The sequence below is a fragment of the Equus asinus genome, chromosome 2 (assembly GCF_041296235.1).
Source record: "Equus asinus isolate D_3611 breed Donkey chromosome 2, EquAss-T2T_v2, whole genome shotgun sequence".
NCBI lineage: Eukaryota > Metazoa > Chordata > Mammalia > Perissodactyla > Equidae > Equus > Equus asinus.
In genome coordinates, this window is record NC_091791.1 from 148,119,022 (window position 1) to 148,135,598 (window position 16,577).

Genomic DNA, 16,577 nt, shown 5'->3' on the forward strand with positions numbered 1-16,577 from the left:
GATACATTGCTGGGGCTGGCCCGATGGCCTGGTGGTTAAGTTCAGTGCCTTCCACTTCAGTGGCCTGGGTTTGTGGATTCAGATCCCAGCTGCGGACCTACACCACTCGTCAGCCATGCTATGGCAGTGACCCACATATAAAATAGAGGAAGACTGGCACAGATGTTAGCTCAGGGCTAATCTTCCTCAGCAAAAAAAAAGATGTGTGATAAATTGCAGACTTTCAATAAACAGTTTTAAATACCAAGTGCTATTTTTAGCAAAGATGTATGTATAAAATTTGTAGTTGTGCCACAATTAAGTTCTGTATATAATTTATGTAATTTTCTTTTTTTTCTTTTGAGGAAGATCAGCCCTGACCTAACATCTGCTGCCAATCCTCCTCTTTTTGCTGAGGAAGACTGGCCCTGAGCTAACATCCATGCCCAACTTCCTCTACTTTATATGTGGGATGCCTACTGCAGCATGGCCTGCCAAGCAGTGCCATGTCCACACCCAGGATCCGAACCAGTGAACCCCAGGCTGCCAAAGCAGACCATGCACACTTAACCGCCGTGCCACCAGGCCGGCCCCTAATTTATGTAATTTTTGAAGAAAAGGCCAAATCCTAATTGTCAATTTCATTTATCCTCTTATAATAGCAATTTGGTACATCACAAGGTCCCACTTGTCAACCTTTGGAATCATATAAAGTGACATATAAACCTTATCAGTCTTCTGCCCAGAATAATGGCTCACCAGCCCAGGAGATAGCAGGAAGTGACACATTTGAAAGCCTACAACAACAATTTTTAGGAGCTAATGAAAGTATGTATCAAGCTTATATTTATTTCTTAATTCATAATTGGAAAATTTTAAACACTTTGAGCATGTTCAAGAATTATTATTATTTTTATGTATTATATGGAATTGTGGTTGTTTCTTTTTAAAGAGCTCTTATTTTTAAAGATATATCCTGAAATATTTAAGAATAAATTGATATGAAGTCTAGGTTTTATTTCAAATAATATGTTGTTGGGGGTAGTGTTGGGTGGGAAAATAGATAGAGCAAGATTGGCCATGAGTTCATAATTGTTATGTCTGGGTGATGAGTTCAGGCGATTCATTCTATTCTACTCTCTACCTTCTTCTATATTTGAAATTTTCCATAATAAAAATTAAAAGAAACTTTTCTCAACTGTATATTTCAGTCTTTCTAGTTGGTTGAGACTTTTCATTAGCTTTATATTTTCTTACTGAAGGCTAATTTGGAAACTGAAATCATAGTTTTCTCTTCAATCTAGATATTTCATTATAAAAATTTAATTTAGTAAATCAGCCATTATCATCTTAATTTTTTCTTTTTCATTTTAGAGTCTTAGCATTGACTAGGCAACTCTGATATAAATTACTTTACATTCAGAGTTTAAACTAGACTTATATTTCAGGTTCAGTCATGTGGCACTTGCCAAAAAAATTTCTTTTGTGTAGTATATGTATAAATATGAGAATAAGAAAAGTGCTACTAGAGAATTTTGATGCCATGAAACATCCAAAACCAAAACCCAAAACACTCCTGTGACTAACCTGAACTAGTGTTTTCATACATCCAACTTTTATTGTCGTAGTCTCTGGCATGTGATATAACTTCAAGTATTGTGCGTTTGAAGAGCCAGTGTGATTCTGGGGTGTGAGGGCAAGGTTTTTGTTTGTTTTATGTTTACGAAGTGGCAGAAAAGTCATATTGGATGTTCTGGGTTTCCTGGGCTGCGCCGAAAAGGAAACTGGACTTCATGCTCTGACTTCTTAGCGCTGCTTCCATCGGATGCTCCGGTTATGGGATGGTTGTAGGGGCAGGCCAGAGCTCACTTTGCCCCGAAGGAGTCGACAGCAAATGTGGGGTTGGCCTCTCTTTGTTTATCAGTTTCCGTGGACTGAAGAGATGAGGCCGTGGACAGTGCGTGTGGCATAACTGGTTTTAGGTTGAGTAAGTAAACAGCACGACAGTGGCCTGACATTTTGGTGTTTACTCTCTGAGTTCCCCTGTGTTCAGTTACGTTTATGTCTCCTGGTCTTTCTGCATATCTAACCTCTCATCACTTTCTTAACAATCTGCATTTTATTAAGTTGATTTATTTTTTAAGTCAGTTACGCATTTGGCCAAATTTGACATTTGGAAGTTAATTAAATAACTTGGTGGTAGTGCCGAATTTAGTGATTACATCTTCTTAGCAACAGTAGTTAAAAGAAATGAGTTTGAAGAGAGATGGGGCTTGTAGACTGTTTATTCCTGGGCTAACCCTTCTCTATGGCCTGAGAGGAGTTTGACCTGTAACCAAGTTTTCAGGCTTCAGATTTTTTGGTTTTAACCATATCTCTTTTTAAAAAGAGGACTGCTTTATTTGTTAGCAAGTAGAAGCATTGTTCTAGTAGAAAATGAAGAATTATTTGTCATTGTGTGGTTAAAGCATTATCCTTTTCCTCTGAGTCATTTTTTTCCTTCTTTTCCCATCTTTTTTTTTTTTTTGGTGAGGAAGATTGGCCCCGAGCTAACATCTGTTGCCAATCTTCCTCTTTTTGCTTGAGGAAGATGGTCCCTGAGCTTGCATCTGTGCCAGTCTTCCTCTACTTTGTTTATGGGACACTGCTACAGCAAGGCTTGACCAGTAGTGTGTCGGTCTGTGCCTGGGATCCAAACCTGTGAACCCTGGGCCACTGAAGCAGAGTACACAAACATAACCTTTCCACCACTGGGTCTGCCCCTCCCCTCAATCCCCGTCATTTTTAAGTGGTCACTAAAATGACTTTAAATCCTTTCTGAAAGAAGACTTCAAAATTCTTTATTAATCTATTCATTAATTTATTAATTCAGTAGGTATGTGCCAGCATAAATATGAATACAATATAATTCCCACTCCTGCTTAAAATAAAATATTTTGTGAAGGACGTTTAGAAATTTTCTTTAGAAATGGTTTTATAGGGACCGGCGCCGTGGTGTAGTGATTAAGTTCGGCACGCTCTGCTTCTGCAGCCTGGGTTTGCAGGTTTGGATCCTGGGAATGGATGTATAGCACTCATCAACCACGCTGTGGTCGTGACCCACGTATAAAGTAGAGGAAGATTGGCACAGATGTTAGCTCAGGGCTAATCTTCCTCAAGCAAAAAAAACCAGGAAGATTGGCAACAGATATTAGCTCTGGGCTAATCTTCCTCAGCAGAAAAAGAAAAAAAAAGGTTTTATAGAAACTGATATACTTTTTTCCTCAATTTTAAGAGAGCCTAGAACTTTATTCCATTGTAATTGGTATATACTTATTTTTAATTAGCCAAAAAGCTAGTGATTCAGGGTTATACTCAAAACCAGTGACTTTTCAAACTTTGCTGGCAGTGACCACAGCAAGAAGTAGTTTTTACATTGTGATGTCGTTTATAATATTGACCTATGTAAATAAGTATATATAACTGAAACAGAAGTTGCACAAAATAATACTTATTCATACTACGTGATGCACTGTGATATGTTCTGTACTATCTTGTTTTTTTTTTTTTTGTTTGAAAAATGCTGGTCACAGTCCACTGAGCTGATTTCATCCTACTCTCATGAGTTATATCCACAGTTTGAAAAGCTCTGCCCTAAATGACCACAAATTTATGTTTTGATGTGCTTTTGTCTGATAAATTGTCTTTAATTCCAAAGCAGATTCTGCGGAAAATATGCAGATTATTCAACTCCAGGTTCTTAACAAAGCAAAAGAGAGACAGCTAGAAAATTTGGTTGAAAAGTTAAATGAAAGTGAACGTCAAATAAGATATCTGAATCACCAGCTTCTGATGGTCAAAGGTAAGACAACACGCCTTGGGTGCCGTCCTTTGTGAGGTGTGGTAGAGCTAGATGCATTGTTTCCAATAAGCTCCTTTTAAGTATGAAGCTTGGAGAGTTGACACACGCAGTCTGAGGGCTCATAGTGAGTCAGTCAGAGGGAGAGAAGACCCAGGACTTTGGACACCTTCCCTTGGGTTACTTGTCTCCAGAACATAGTATTTTGAGGTCCTCATTTTCTCCCTTTTCTTCTTTCTCTTCGATTAGGCTGTTAGAATCAATGACCATTACTGAACGATGCTGATAACATCCTGTCCTAAAAAGTTGTTGACTCCTTATGTAGTTGACCGTGGATGAAGTATTCCAGTTCCCAGAGAGACTTGTCTTTAGTTTGCAGGACATTTTCTGAGCCTACAAATTAGCATAACGTTTTAATCCAAGTGAGAGTTAGTGATCCCGAACCCCTTTAGATGTGCCAAGGAGAAAACGGAGCCATATCTGGGAGAAGCACATAGAGTAAATACAGATTCAAAGTATCATTGCTTATTCTTTGTGCTTTCTGTCGTTTTGGTCAGCGTTGAACTTTCATTTGTAGAATAATTTTGTGGCTGAACTCCAGCTCATTTCAAACTTAATTGATAGTGAAAAGGTCTCTTTCTGTAATGCTCATAAAATTTCTTTTGCGAGAACTTGTGAGCTGTTATGGTAAAGTATGTGGGAAGATTTTAAAATTAGGTGAATTTAAGAGTTTATTGCAAGTATGTATAAGAAGTAATTAGTCCTCACATTCCTTCTTGATTTAGCAGGAGTTTGTCACATCTGTGGAGCTTCTCAAGTAAACAAATGCTGAAATCATTGTTAGGAAATCTTTTGGTCCCAAAAGGGATACAATAAGATTTTTGAAGGAAGTGATTCTGGTTCTCTAAATTTTTTTGTGTGTCATGCATTCTTTTTTGGATCTTTTCTATAGTTTTCTCTAAATCAACTAAAGTTCATTGTCTGAATTGAATTAAATGCAGCAACATTTATATATGCTGTAGATCTGCTATCTATATATAGGGATTGTGACAATTTGGGTCCCTCTACAGTAACATATTATTTATATAAACATTTTTAATGCCCTAGATGAAAAGGATGGTTTGACCCTTAGCCTTCGAGAATCACAGAAACTCTTTCAGAGTGCAAAAGAAAGAGAGATACAGCTTGAAGCACAAATAAAAGCTTTAGAGACCCAAATACAAGCGTTAAAAGTCAATGAAGAACAGGTAAATATTTTATCTTGTTTATTTATGAAAAAAAGTTATGACAGTGAAAGTTTAGTTACTTAACACAACTTTTGGTAGGGTAGGACTAAACTTAGAAGAACTTTGAAGTCTGTCCCTTCTTCTACCATAAGCCCACTTTTCCTTCCCTTCCCTTGAAGGAGTGGGGCTACCATCTACCTAGTCATCTCCACCAGAAATCTGGAGGCGACCTCAGCCCCTCTGTTCCTCTTCCACTGTCAAGCTGCTAAGTTCCGTTGAGTGTCCTCATTTCTGTCCACATGTCCCTAATTCAGGATTTTACCATCTATTGCAAAAGTCTCTTACTAAATCTCTAGTCTTTTACCCCACCCCCTAATTTTCTTTTATGGCCATCTCAGTAATCTTTCTGAAATGCAGTTCTGGTTGTCTTTCCCTTGCTTAAAGCCTTTCAGCGAACCCACTTGACCTGTGGGACGAAGTATGGCGTCAAGATGACCATCTGATCCTTGCCTATGTCTTCTCTTACTCTCCTCAAACTTAACAGTTTGTTGTTTTTTATGTACTTGTATGTGCTGCCTCCTCTCTGGAATGCCCCTTCCACAGCACACTGCTATTCGATTAACAAGCACCTGCTCATGGATTTTCTTTCCCTAAGTGTCTCCTGCTTTCCTCCCAAGCCAGATGATCACATCTGTTATAACAGACTGAGAACGCCTTGAAGGTAAGATTGGGCTGCCCTCTTCTTTGTGGCCCCAAACCCCAGGCCTAGTGCCTAGTGGTCAGCTTATCTTGAGTGAACACTGTTATTCAGAATTGACCTAGCCTATATATTTTTTCTTATAGTTTTCTCTATTCCTGCTCATATCAAAACTATGTCAAAACTATGACCTTATGGTGTGTTTTGAAATTTGGAGAACAAGGGCTACCCTTAATGTTCTTCAAAAATTTTGCAACCCTTTTTCACATTTTTTCTTCCAGATCTTGTGAATCATCTTCTCATATTTTGTAAAAAAATCTTGTTGGGATTTTGATTAGTGAGGCATCATGTTTACTGTTTCATAGATGAGTTAACCAAGTCTTGCAGAGGTCAAATTACTTTCCCATGGTTGCAAAGCCTGTTATTGACAAAACATCAGAACTCAAATTTCCTGACCCCAGTGACTTGTTTTTAAAGTGGTGGCACATTCTTCTATTAATGAGATAGACAGCCATTTGATTGTTGGGAATAGTCACAAGTCATTAGTAGCCAAGCCTGGTGGAGGACGATTCATGAGAGTAATACCATTTTGGGGGCAGAAGGGGAGGTAGTTAAAAATGAAAGTGACTATAAAATAGTGAGCTGGGTTTCAAATGAGATATGTGGCTAATTCAGAGGATGGTTTAATGAAAGAGTTTAAACAATGTTGTCTCATGTCTGGCTCCTTCTCATCCTTCAGGTCTCAGCTGAAAAAAGTCACATTTTCAGAGAGGACTTCCCATCTACCTTATATAGGCCATAGCTCCATACTCCCACTCTCTTTCATCGTGCCATATTCTATTGCTCTATTTTTAAATGATCTGAAATCTCATTTGTTTCACTTGTTGTTGTCTGTCTCTTCTCGCCAGAAAGTAGTGAGAGCCTGGTCCTTGCTTGTCTTGTCATCATGTCTTTAGTGCTTAGAACCCTGCCTGGCTCAAAGTAGCCACATTATTTATTGAGCAAATGATTAAGTGTCTTAAGCAAGCAATCTGTGGAATAGAATGAAGAATAATCATTTGAAATTTTAATTTTTGTGTGTAATGAACATTATTAGTGTTTTTAACTTTTTGAAAACTGATAAAGTTATTAGATTAAAAAGTTCAATTGCTTTTATGTAGTAAAAGGTTGTAACTTTGTAACCTTTTTATATCTTAGAAATGACATTTATACAAAATGGAGTAGCATAAAAAAATAAAAGCAAAATCACCGAGTGTATTGGTTTCCTATTGCTGCTGCAACAGATTACCACAAACTTAGTGGCTTAAAACAACACACATTTATTATCCCGCAGTTCTGGAGGTCAGAAGTCAGACATTGGTCTTGCTGGGCTGAAATCAAGGTGTCCGCAGGGCTGTATTGCTTGTTGGAGGCTCTGGGGAAGAATCCATATTCTTGCCTTTTCCAGCTTCTAGAGGCCGCCTGCATTCCTTGGCTTAAGGCCCATTTCCATCTTCAGAGTCAGAAGTCACTGGTTCTGACTTTCCTGCCTTGGTTTTCCTCTTTTAAGGACTCTTGTGGATACATTGGGCCCACCTGGCTAATCCAGGATTATCTCCTTATTTTAAGGTCCTCTGATGAGCAGCTTTAATTCGGTCTGCAACCTTAATTTTCCCTTGCCATGTAACGTAACATATTCGCAGGTTTGGGGGATCAGGACTTGGACATCTTTGGGGAGCCATTATTTAGCCTACCACATCATTATTTTGCAACAACTGCACAGTTATAATTTTCAAAACTTTGTTTTTAGTAAGTGACCATTGACAAGTTTCATCAGTCTTTCAAGAAACAGTTGTCATTTTTCTATGACCTAATAATTGGATTGCCCCCGACACTTGGCTCACAGAGTAATACAAACAGCACTGGGACCAGTATAGTAGCAGCAGATTCCTTGCCTGGGACCCACATTGCCATCGTGCCATGCAAAATCCTCTTTCACTCTCCTAGGGTAACTACACATGTTTTTCTAAGTGAATAACGTTTCCAGCAACCATAGGCTTGGTGGGTCCCAGTTAGGGAAGTCTTAAGGAACTAGAGCCACCATGGGGAGATCCTTTCTTCCGTGTTCTCGTTAGAGCATGGTTGATTCTTGTTTTTTCTGCTTTATCTCCCCAACCACCCCCCGCCCCCTCCCCGTACACAGTTGTATATCTTAGTTGCCGGTCCTTCTAGTTGTGGGATAGCATGGTTGATTTTTAAAGTCCCTAAGACAGCACAGAGTCAAAATACTGTAAACCTGGATATCCCGTGTGTATTTGCTAGATGATTAAGAAATCCAGAACAACTGAGATGGCTCTGGAAAGCCTGAAGCAGCAGCTGCTGGACCTTCATCATTCTGAAGCACTTCAACGCACTAGAGAGCAGCACGAGAGCATTGTCATGGGCCTCACAAAGAAGTACGAAGAGCAAGTGTTGTCCTTACAAAAGAAATTGGATGCTACAGTTACCGCACTTAAGGAACAGGTTGGGATGATTTCCAATGAGCAACAGTAATAAGCAAGTAAAGTTGGTAATTTTTTGTAACTGACATTTTGTCGTTCTTCATATAGAAATTTCGAATTTTTGCAGTAGGTGTTCAATCATGAGTAAAACTTGAAAGCCAAAGATTTTTATCTGTGAATAAGCCCTGAAGGCATAATTTTGGAAATCCTTCCTCTTGTAGGATTGGTTAGCACTTTCTCAATTCTCACATTACTAGTCCTTTATTTGTGGAGTGTTCATACATATTTATTCTCCTAGAATAAATCCAGACAGAAAGGAATGAGTGTTCTGGGAGCTGGCTGAACCTGAGAGGTTGTCCTGGGAGTTAACCAGTAGAAAGCCTTTCTTGGATTTCCCAGCATTTGGTAATAAACCTGTCAATAAAGATCGTCTAGAAATGATTCTTGGGAGAAGAGGTAATTTTGAGAATAGGGTAATAAATAGGGAAGAAAGTCTGATCTAAAATCATTGAGATTTGAAACTTGAGCATATTTCATAGTTTTTATTATTTTTGCTCAAAAGGGAATAAAATATTGTAAGCTGAGGGTGAATCATGTGGTGGGTTTGCTCGTGTTCCAAAACCCCAGGTAATCACTCGAATGAATAAAATTTCAGAATGCATTTTTCTTAATGTAATTTCGGAATTAATTTAACCCAAGGGAATAGGAGAAGAAAAATAAGATGTGAGGGTATGGAAAATCCCACCACACTTAAAATTCATCCTGATTTGAGTTATTTCTTATTTATACAGCTGACTCTAAATTTTTCCATGATTTAGATAGAGCTATATAAAATTGCATTATTGGCAATAATGATTGTATACCATTTTGTTTATTTTTTATTCTTTTGTGAGGAAGATTGGCCTTGAGCTGACATCTGTTGCCAATCTTCCACTTTTTGCTTAAGGAAGATTGTCGCTGAGCTAACATGTGTGCCAATCTTCCTCTGTTTTATGTGGGATGCTGCCACAACGTGGCCTGATGAGCAGTGCTAGGTCTGCGCCCAGGATCCACACCTGTGAACCCCAGGCTGCTGAAGCAGAGTGTGCGAACTTAACCACTACTCCACTGCACTGGCCCCTATACCCTTTTATTTTTATATCTCTATATATGACTTTTTATTAGATTTATTTTCCTAAATATGTTTTTATTCTTTCTACATAGAAAATTATTGTGAATTTGATCAGTGTGGAGGGTGGGAAAAGACGAAGGCTATACCAAATTATTGAAAAGTCTATTTTATATAATATTTAAACAAATGGAATTTGAGATATAGTTTTATTAATTTTGGCCATATTTGGGTAGTAGCATTAAAATTAGTTGGACTTGGAGAGAGGTCGTCCTTGGATGATGAGAGGAGTAGAGTCTGGTGGCTTTTCCATGCTGGATTGAGGCTCTCTCCATTCTCTGCTGCCTTAGATACAACTACAGAGGGGAGGGCTGGAAGGAATTCCTGGTGAGTTCAACCCCTGTGCCCACTCCATTCTCTATTCTCAGCCCCACCCCCTCAAAGAAGAACCCTAGACTAGATCACAGAAGAAAGATTCTGGGCTGACTGACTTCAGACTTCTGAACCATGAATTGAAGGTGTTGATTAAGGTCTTTTCCACTGTTACATTCTGTGACTGATTTTTTTTTTAAACAGCATAGCACTGATGTTAGCTTCTGCATATAATGGCATAACTGCTTTGAAAAATGGTGATTCCAAAGTGCTTATAGTTTTTTCTTTCTGGGAATGTTTCTTGTCGTATCCCTTTTGTGCTGTCAATTTGCTATCAGTTGGCTCAGCAGTATTTTTTTCTTTTGGTGAGGAAGATTGGTCCTGAGCTAACATCTGTTGACAATCTTCCTCTTTTTTTTTTTAATTTAAAATTTTTTTTTTTATTGAGTTAATGATAGGTTACAATCTTGTGAAATTTCAGTTGTACATTAATGTTTGTCATTCATGTTGCAGGTGCACCATTTCACCCTTTGTGCCCACCCCCCACCCCACCTTTCCCCTGGTAGCCACTAATCTGTTCTCTTTGTCCACATTTTTAAATTCCTCATATGAGTGGAGTCATACAGAGATTATCCTTCTCTAACTGGCTTATTTCACTTAACATAATTCCCTCAAGGTCCATCCATGTTGTTGCAAATGGGATGATTTTGTTCTGTTTTACAGCTGAGTAGTATTCCATTGTATATATATACCACAACTTCTGTATCCATTCATCTGTTGATGGGCACTTAGGTTGCTTCCATGTCTTGGCTATTGTAAATAATGATGCAGTGAACATTGGGGTGCATAGGACTTTTGGAATTGCTGACTTCAAGCTCTTTGGATAGATACCCAGTAGTGGAATGGCTGGATCGTATGGTAGTTCTATTTTTAATTTTTTGAGGAATCTCCATACTGTTTTCCATAGTGACTGCACTAGTTTGCATTCCCACCAGCAGTGTATGAGGGTTCCATTCTCTCCACAACCTCTCCAACATTTGTTACTATTAGATTTAGATATTTTTGTCATTCTAATGGGTGTAAGGTGATATCTTAGTGTAGTTTTGATTTGCATTTCCCTGATGATCAGCGATGAGGAGCATCTTTTCATGTGCCTATTGGCCATCCGTATATCTTCTTTGGAGAAATGTCTGTTCATGTCTCCAGCCCATTTTTTGATTGGGTTGTTTGATTTTTTGTGGTTGAGTTGTGAGAGTTCTTTATATATTATAGATATTAAGCCTTTGTCAGATATATGACTTGCAAATATTTTTTCCCAGTTAGTGGGTTGTTTTTTTGTTTCAATCCTGTTTTCATTTGCCTTGAAGAATCTCTTTAGTCTGATGAATTCCCATTTGATTATTCTTTCTATTGTTTCCCTTCTCTGAGAAGGCATGGTGTCCAAAAAGGTCCTTTTAATACTGATGGCAAAGAGTGTACTGCCTACGTTTTCTTCTAGAAGCCTTATGGTTTCAGGTCTCACCTTAGGTCTTTGATCCATTTTGAGTTTATTTTGGTGAATGGTGAAAAAGAATGGTCAATTTTTATTCTTTGACATATGGCTTTCCAGTTTTCCCAGTGCCATTTGTTGAAAAGACTTTCTTTTCTCCATTGTATGCACTCAGCTCCTTTGTCGAAGATAAGCTGTCCACAGATGTGTGGTTTTATTTCTGGGCTTTCAATTCTGTTCCATTGATCTGTGCACCTGTTTTTGTACCAGTACCATGCTGTTTTGATTACTGTAGCTTTGTAGTAAGTTTTGAAGTCAGGGATTGTGATGCCTCCCGTTTTGTTCTTTTTTCTCAGGATTGCTTTAGCAATTTGGGGTCTTTTGTTGCCCCAAATGAATTTTAGGATTCTTTGTTCTAGTTCTGTAAAGAATGTCATTAGGATTCTGATTGGGATAGCGTTGAATCTGTAGATTGCTTTAGGTAGAACGGACATTTTAACTATGTTTATTCTTCCAATCCATATACATGGAATGTCTTTCCATCTCCTTATGTCGTCATCCAATTCTCTCAGAAAGGCCTTGTAATTTTCATTATATAGGTCCTTCACTTCCTTAGTTAAATTTACCCCGAGGTATTTTATTCTCTTTGTTGCGATTGTGAATGGTATTGTGTTCTTGAGTTCTTTTTCTGTTGGTTCGTTATTAGAATATAGAAATGCCACTGATTTATGCAAATTGATTTTATACCCTGCAACTTTGCTGTAGTTGTTGATTACTTCTAAGAGTTTTCCAATGGATTCTTTGGGGTTTTCTATATATAAGATCATGTCGTCTGCAAACAGCGGGAGTTTCACTTCTTCCCTCCCGATTTGGATTCCTTTTATTCCTTTTTCTTGCCTGATTGCTCTGGCCAGGACCTCCAGTACTATGTTAAATAAGAGTGGTGATAGAAGGCATCCTTGTCTCGTTTCTGTTTTCAGAGGGATGGCACTCAGTTTTTGCCCATTGAGTATGATGTTGGCTGTGGGTTTGTCATATATGGCCTTTATTATCTTGAGGTAGTTCCCTTCTATGCCCATTTTGTTCAGAGTTTTTATCATAAATGGCTGTTGGATCTTGTCAAATGCTTTCTCTGCATCTATTGAGATGATCATGTGGTTTTTATTCCTTGGTTTGTTGATGTGGTGTATGAGATTGATTGATTTACGGATGTTGAACCATCCCTGTGTCCCTGGTATGAATCCCACTTGATCATGATGTATGATCCTTTTGATGAATTGCTGAATTCTGGTGGGACAATCTTCCTCTTTTTGCTTGAGGAAGATTGTCCCTGAGCTAACATCTGTGCCTGTCTTCCTCTACTTTATATATGGGACACTGCCATAGCATGGCTTGGTGAGTGGTGTGTAGGTCCGTGCCCAGGATCCGAACCTGTGAATCCCAGGCTACTGAAGTGGAGCGCGCATAAGTAACCACTATGTCACTGGGCTGTCCCCTCAGCAGTATTTTTAATAAAAGATCAATCCATATTATCTGAGAATCCAAACTGAGATTCCTGATTGGAGAAGTGCTGTAAAACTCAACTGCTAGCTAGGGAGATGCCTGCCTGCAATCAGAAAAATGCATGAGTGTATTCTACACAGAGAGGGTTGATTTAGATTTTCTTGCAATAACTGGTAAGCATACAGACATAACTGCATTGTGCCCCTTGCCCTCTTTTTCTTTATAGAAGTTGTTGAAGAGGTGTAAAATATTTTCCTTTCAGATCAACCTTTTCCTACTACACTCCCTCCAGCAGGTTACAAAGAAAAGTAAAACTCTTAGAAAATACTAGCCAGGTACAAAAGAGTGGATAATATAGCAGATGAACTTGAATAAGTTCAGTGCCAATGTCTAGGTTCTGATGGCTCTCATGTAGTCACACACAACTGTGTACCTATGTACTATGTATTGTCTGTATGCGGCGCTAACAGAGTAGATGTTCACACATAGTGAGTTTTGCTAGTTACAGACTCTTAGCCTGGCATTTCCTAAGGCAGTCCATGACTAGGCTCCAGGGAGTTGGTGAATCCTTTGAAATTTTGCTTATGATTTTGTTTTGGACGTGAGCGTATGCAGGTTTTTTGAGAAGATCCATGAGCTTATTCAGATTTGTCAAGAGGTTCATGCCTCCTCTTGCAAAAGTTTGGAAATCATTGCTTTATGAAAAACTTGCTCCTGGTGGGAAAGGACTACAATTGTGGACTAATCATATTATTTCATCTGTTCATCAAACTTTTACTGAACCATGGCTAAACATCAGGTTGTAAACAGACTTTATGTACATATATTTATTTATATTTTGAAAGACAAAATTCAACATGGGGGCAATTTCACATCATGGAAGGAGTAGCAATCCATGATATAGTTGGTTTTTTTTTGGAATGTCTGTATAACTAGTGTATTTTGAGAAATATATGGCTTGTGAAATTATATTATTAATTGAGTGCTTTCCTTAAGCCATCAGATTTTCTTGGTAGAAAGGATTGTACACACTCACAACATATTATAACAGTTCTTTTTGCTTTGGCTGAGTTCCTCTTGGGTTTTTAGTGTCACAGAGAAGATGAGAAGAAATGAGCTTCTTGAAGCTCATAGTCTTCCTTCAATGACAGAACTCTCTAATAGCAAAGTCTCTCCTAGGCTCTCTCCTCCAAATTGTCTTCTCTCTCTCCCATCATAGAAGTGTCAGATTCTAAGATCTCTGGTTATCTCTTCAAACTGCCTTCTACCTCCTTCCATTCATAGAAGTATCAGGGTAAGATCTCTGATTATCTCCTTGACGGTATCAAACCTTTTCTTCATTTTGGTCTTCTTGAAATTTTCAGCTTTTGGTGAAGTCAAGGACTTTGGTTGATGTCATGACCTTCATCTGATCTATTGTCTAAATTTCCTTTAATGTTATATTACAAGGCTCTACTTTAAACACTTTCTGTTGGCTGAGAGACTCCCACAGACCTCACTGGGTGTCCTAATCCTCACTTTTCTGTGCACTAGAAATCTGTTCAGTTCTGTTTGCTCCCATGGATTCAGCTATTATCTCTTTATCACTACACTTGCCTTGTTCAGTCTTAAAAGATGTCTGCCTTTATCCATCTTGAACTGAGTGTTCTCACTCAAGCTAATCATGGAAAAGATGCAACCATTCATTTTGTTTTATTTGTTTCTTGGTATGTAAACTGCAGAATTATATGAGTATAATCTGTTTCCCTAACCTTGTCAACAGGAAACAACATGGTTTAATTGATTGTTGTGTATAGTCAAATTATTGCCACAGTCTGCCTTTCTTTTAGAATGTTTTTCACATCTGCCTTTTCTTGAACTTTTTTGCCGGTCTCAGTCTCCTGTAAAAGCTCTTGTGACCTCCCCAGCACGTCAGTGCTAATTGTCTCCCCACCCCTCTTGCACACACATTCGCACTGTCATTAATATTAGCTCATTCATTGTGTTTGCCATGTTACTTTGGCGCTTTGGAACTGTGCTTTTCAAGCTGGCCTGGGAATCAGCAGCAGTGTGCCAAGAGGTTTGCAGTGCTGAATAAACATGGACCAGTTTCCAGAAGTTTCATTTTGCTCAAAAATTTGGTAGAAAAAGTTTAAAGCAAACATGGCTGCATTATGAAATAGAATACGAAATTCACATGAGTTTTTTCAGCTAAAATAGGAGACTTTAGAGTCCCTTTCCTCTGCTGAAGGTTACTGTTAGCATCCTTATGAGGCATACCTTGTTTAGTACGCTTAAGGCATTATTGGGCTTCAGGTCAGCCTCTGGATCAGGCTCCAAGTGCCTCCTTTCTGCTTCAAAGCCTTTCTTGATATTCCTCTTACAGCTTATTTTCTTCAGGCTTTTTCAGGTAACTTTATCCACTTACCTTAATTTACTCCTCTGCTTCTCCCATGCTCTGCTCTTTGCCTGGAATTCAGCATGGGTCACCTTTTTTGAATGACAGATGGTGATTTCTCCTACCTGGGCTTAGCACTCCCATGGCTCATTACTCCCAAACATGTTTTCTTTTTGAAGAAACTTGAGTATTGTATACATGCTCTATATTTTCTATATGTCCCCATACAATTACACACATGCACGCACGTGCACACACACATACCTTTATCCTATCTGTGTTTCTTTGTCATTTACTTTTCAAGTGTTTTTTTGGTAGCACTCACTATAAGGCACTGCCTGGGCACCTTCAAGGAGACCTTTAAGGGAAAGAAGACATGTAAAACGTAGAAAGAAAAACATAGGAGAGAAACAGATCAAGTTTAAAAGGAGTTGAGGAGAGGGAGAGATTATTTTTGACAGTTCGGAATAGAATGAGCTTTTGGTTGTTCATAATGGAGTGAGTTTCCATGTGTTTATCTGTCTCCTTGCTGTCGTGAGTACAAATTCCATGGTTCAAAGTGGTTTGCCTAAATGTGTATACCTCCCCTTATCCTGACAGTGTAAAATGCAAGTAGAAATGTAATACATTTCCGTTGGTCTGAATAAAATCTAATTTTAGAATAACAGTGTCTTGTGAATGTAGATCAGAAAGACACTTTAGAAATCTTCTAATTCAACCTTTATTAGCATAATTACAGAAGAAAAAAACCAGACTGAGAAGTTGATGACTTGCCCAAGATCACAGAAGTTTGTTCTCCTTGACTCCCAGTCCTGTACACTTAACCTTGAAACGGATGCTGCCGTGTGATGATATTTGACTTAAAATCCAGTTATGTAAAACCATGATTGTTGGTTAATATTTAATAACTGATCATGAAAATGACTTCTTAAACACTTTTTCTACTTAGGAAGACATTTGCTGTCATTTGAAAGATCAGGTGAAACAACTGGAAAGGAACCAAGAGGCAACCAAGTTAGAAAAGACCGAGATCATTAACAGGTTGACGAGAAGTCTGGAGGAGAGTCAGAAGCAGTGTGCCAACTTGTTGCACTCAGGTGGGTGTCTCAGTGGGCTGTGGTCTCCCTGGAAGGCTAGTGTGATATGCAGAGAGAACGTGGTAGGATCCGTGAATTATAAAAATCTGGAAAAGACAGAAAAGATCATCAGTGACAAAATTTTTTTCACATGGTTACTATATGTGCATAAAGGTGTAGAGCATTTTCATTAGCTAATTTGGAAAACACAGACAAGTATAAAGTAGAAAATAAAAATAACCAATAATCCTACTACACAAGAGATAATTATTGTTAACCTTTGAATGTATTTCCTTCAAGTGAAATGAATGCACACATGTAGACAGTTCCCCCTTCTGTATATACTGCATTTTCGAAAACATAGCGAAGCTGAATGTGCAAAAACTGAATGATAAAATGTATGTTATAAGGTAGGTTCTGTCCCTGGAAGCT

At 38.4% G+C, this 16,577-nt stretch overlaps 1 protein-coding gene across 7 annotated transcripts in view; it reads left to right on the forward strand.

The window, feature by feature from the left end:
* Positions 1-16,577, forward strand: part of CEP152 (centrosomal protein 152) — a 94,850-nt gene that overhangs the window by 15,194 nt on the left and 63,079 nt on the right. For 4 of the 7 annotated variants that reach the window (XM_044764926.2, XM_014852862.3, XM_044764929.2 and 1 more), the window contains exons 6-10: positions 642-807; positions 3,677-3,820; positions 4,925-5,064; positions 8,042-8,242; positions 16,019-16,166. In XM_044764926.2, the coding sequence (XP_044620861.2) occupies positions 642-807; positions 3,677-3,820; positions 4,925-5,064; positions 8,042-8,242; positions 16,019-16,166 (799 nt within the window). The remainder of the gene's footprint in view (positions 1-641; positions 808-3,676; positions 3,821-4,924; positions 5,065-8,041; positions 8,243-16,018; positions 16,167-16,577) is intronic. The other 3 variants (XM_044764928.2, XM_070501945.1, XM_044764932.2) reach the window with 1 other exon arrangement.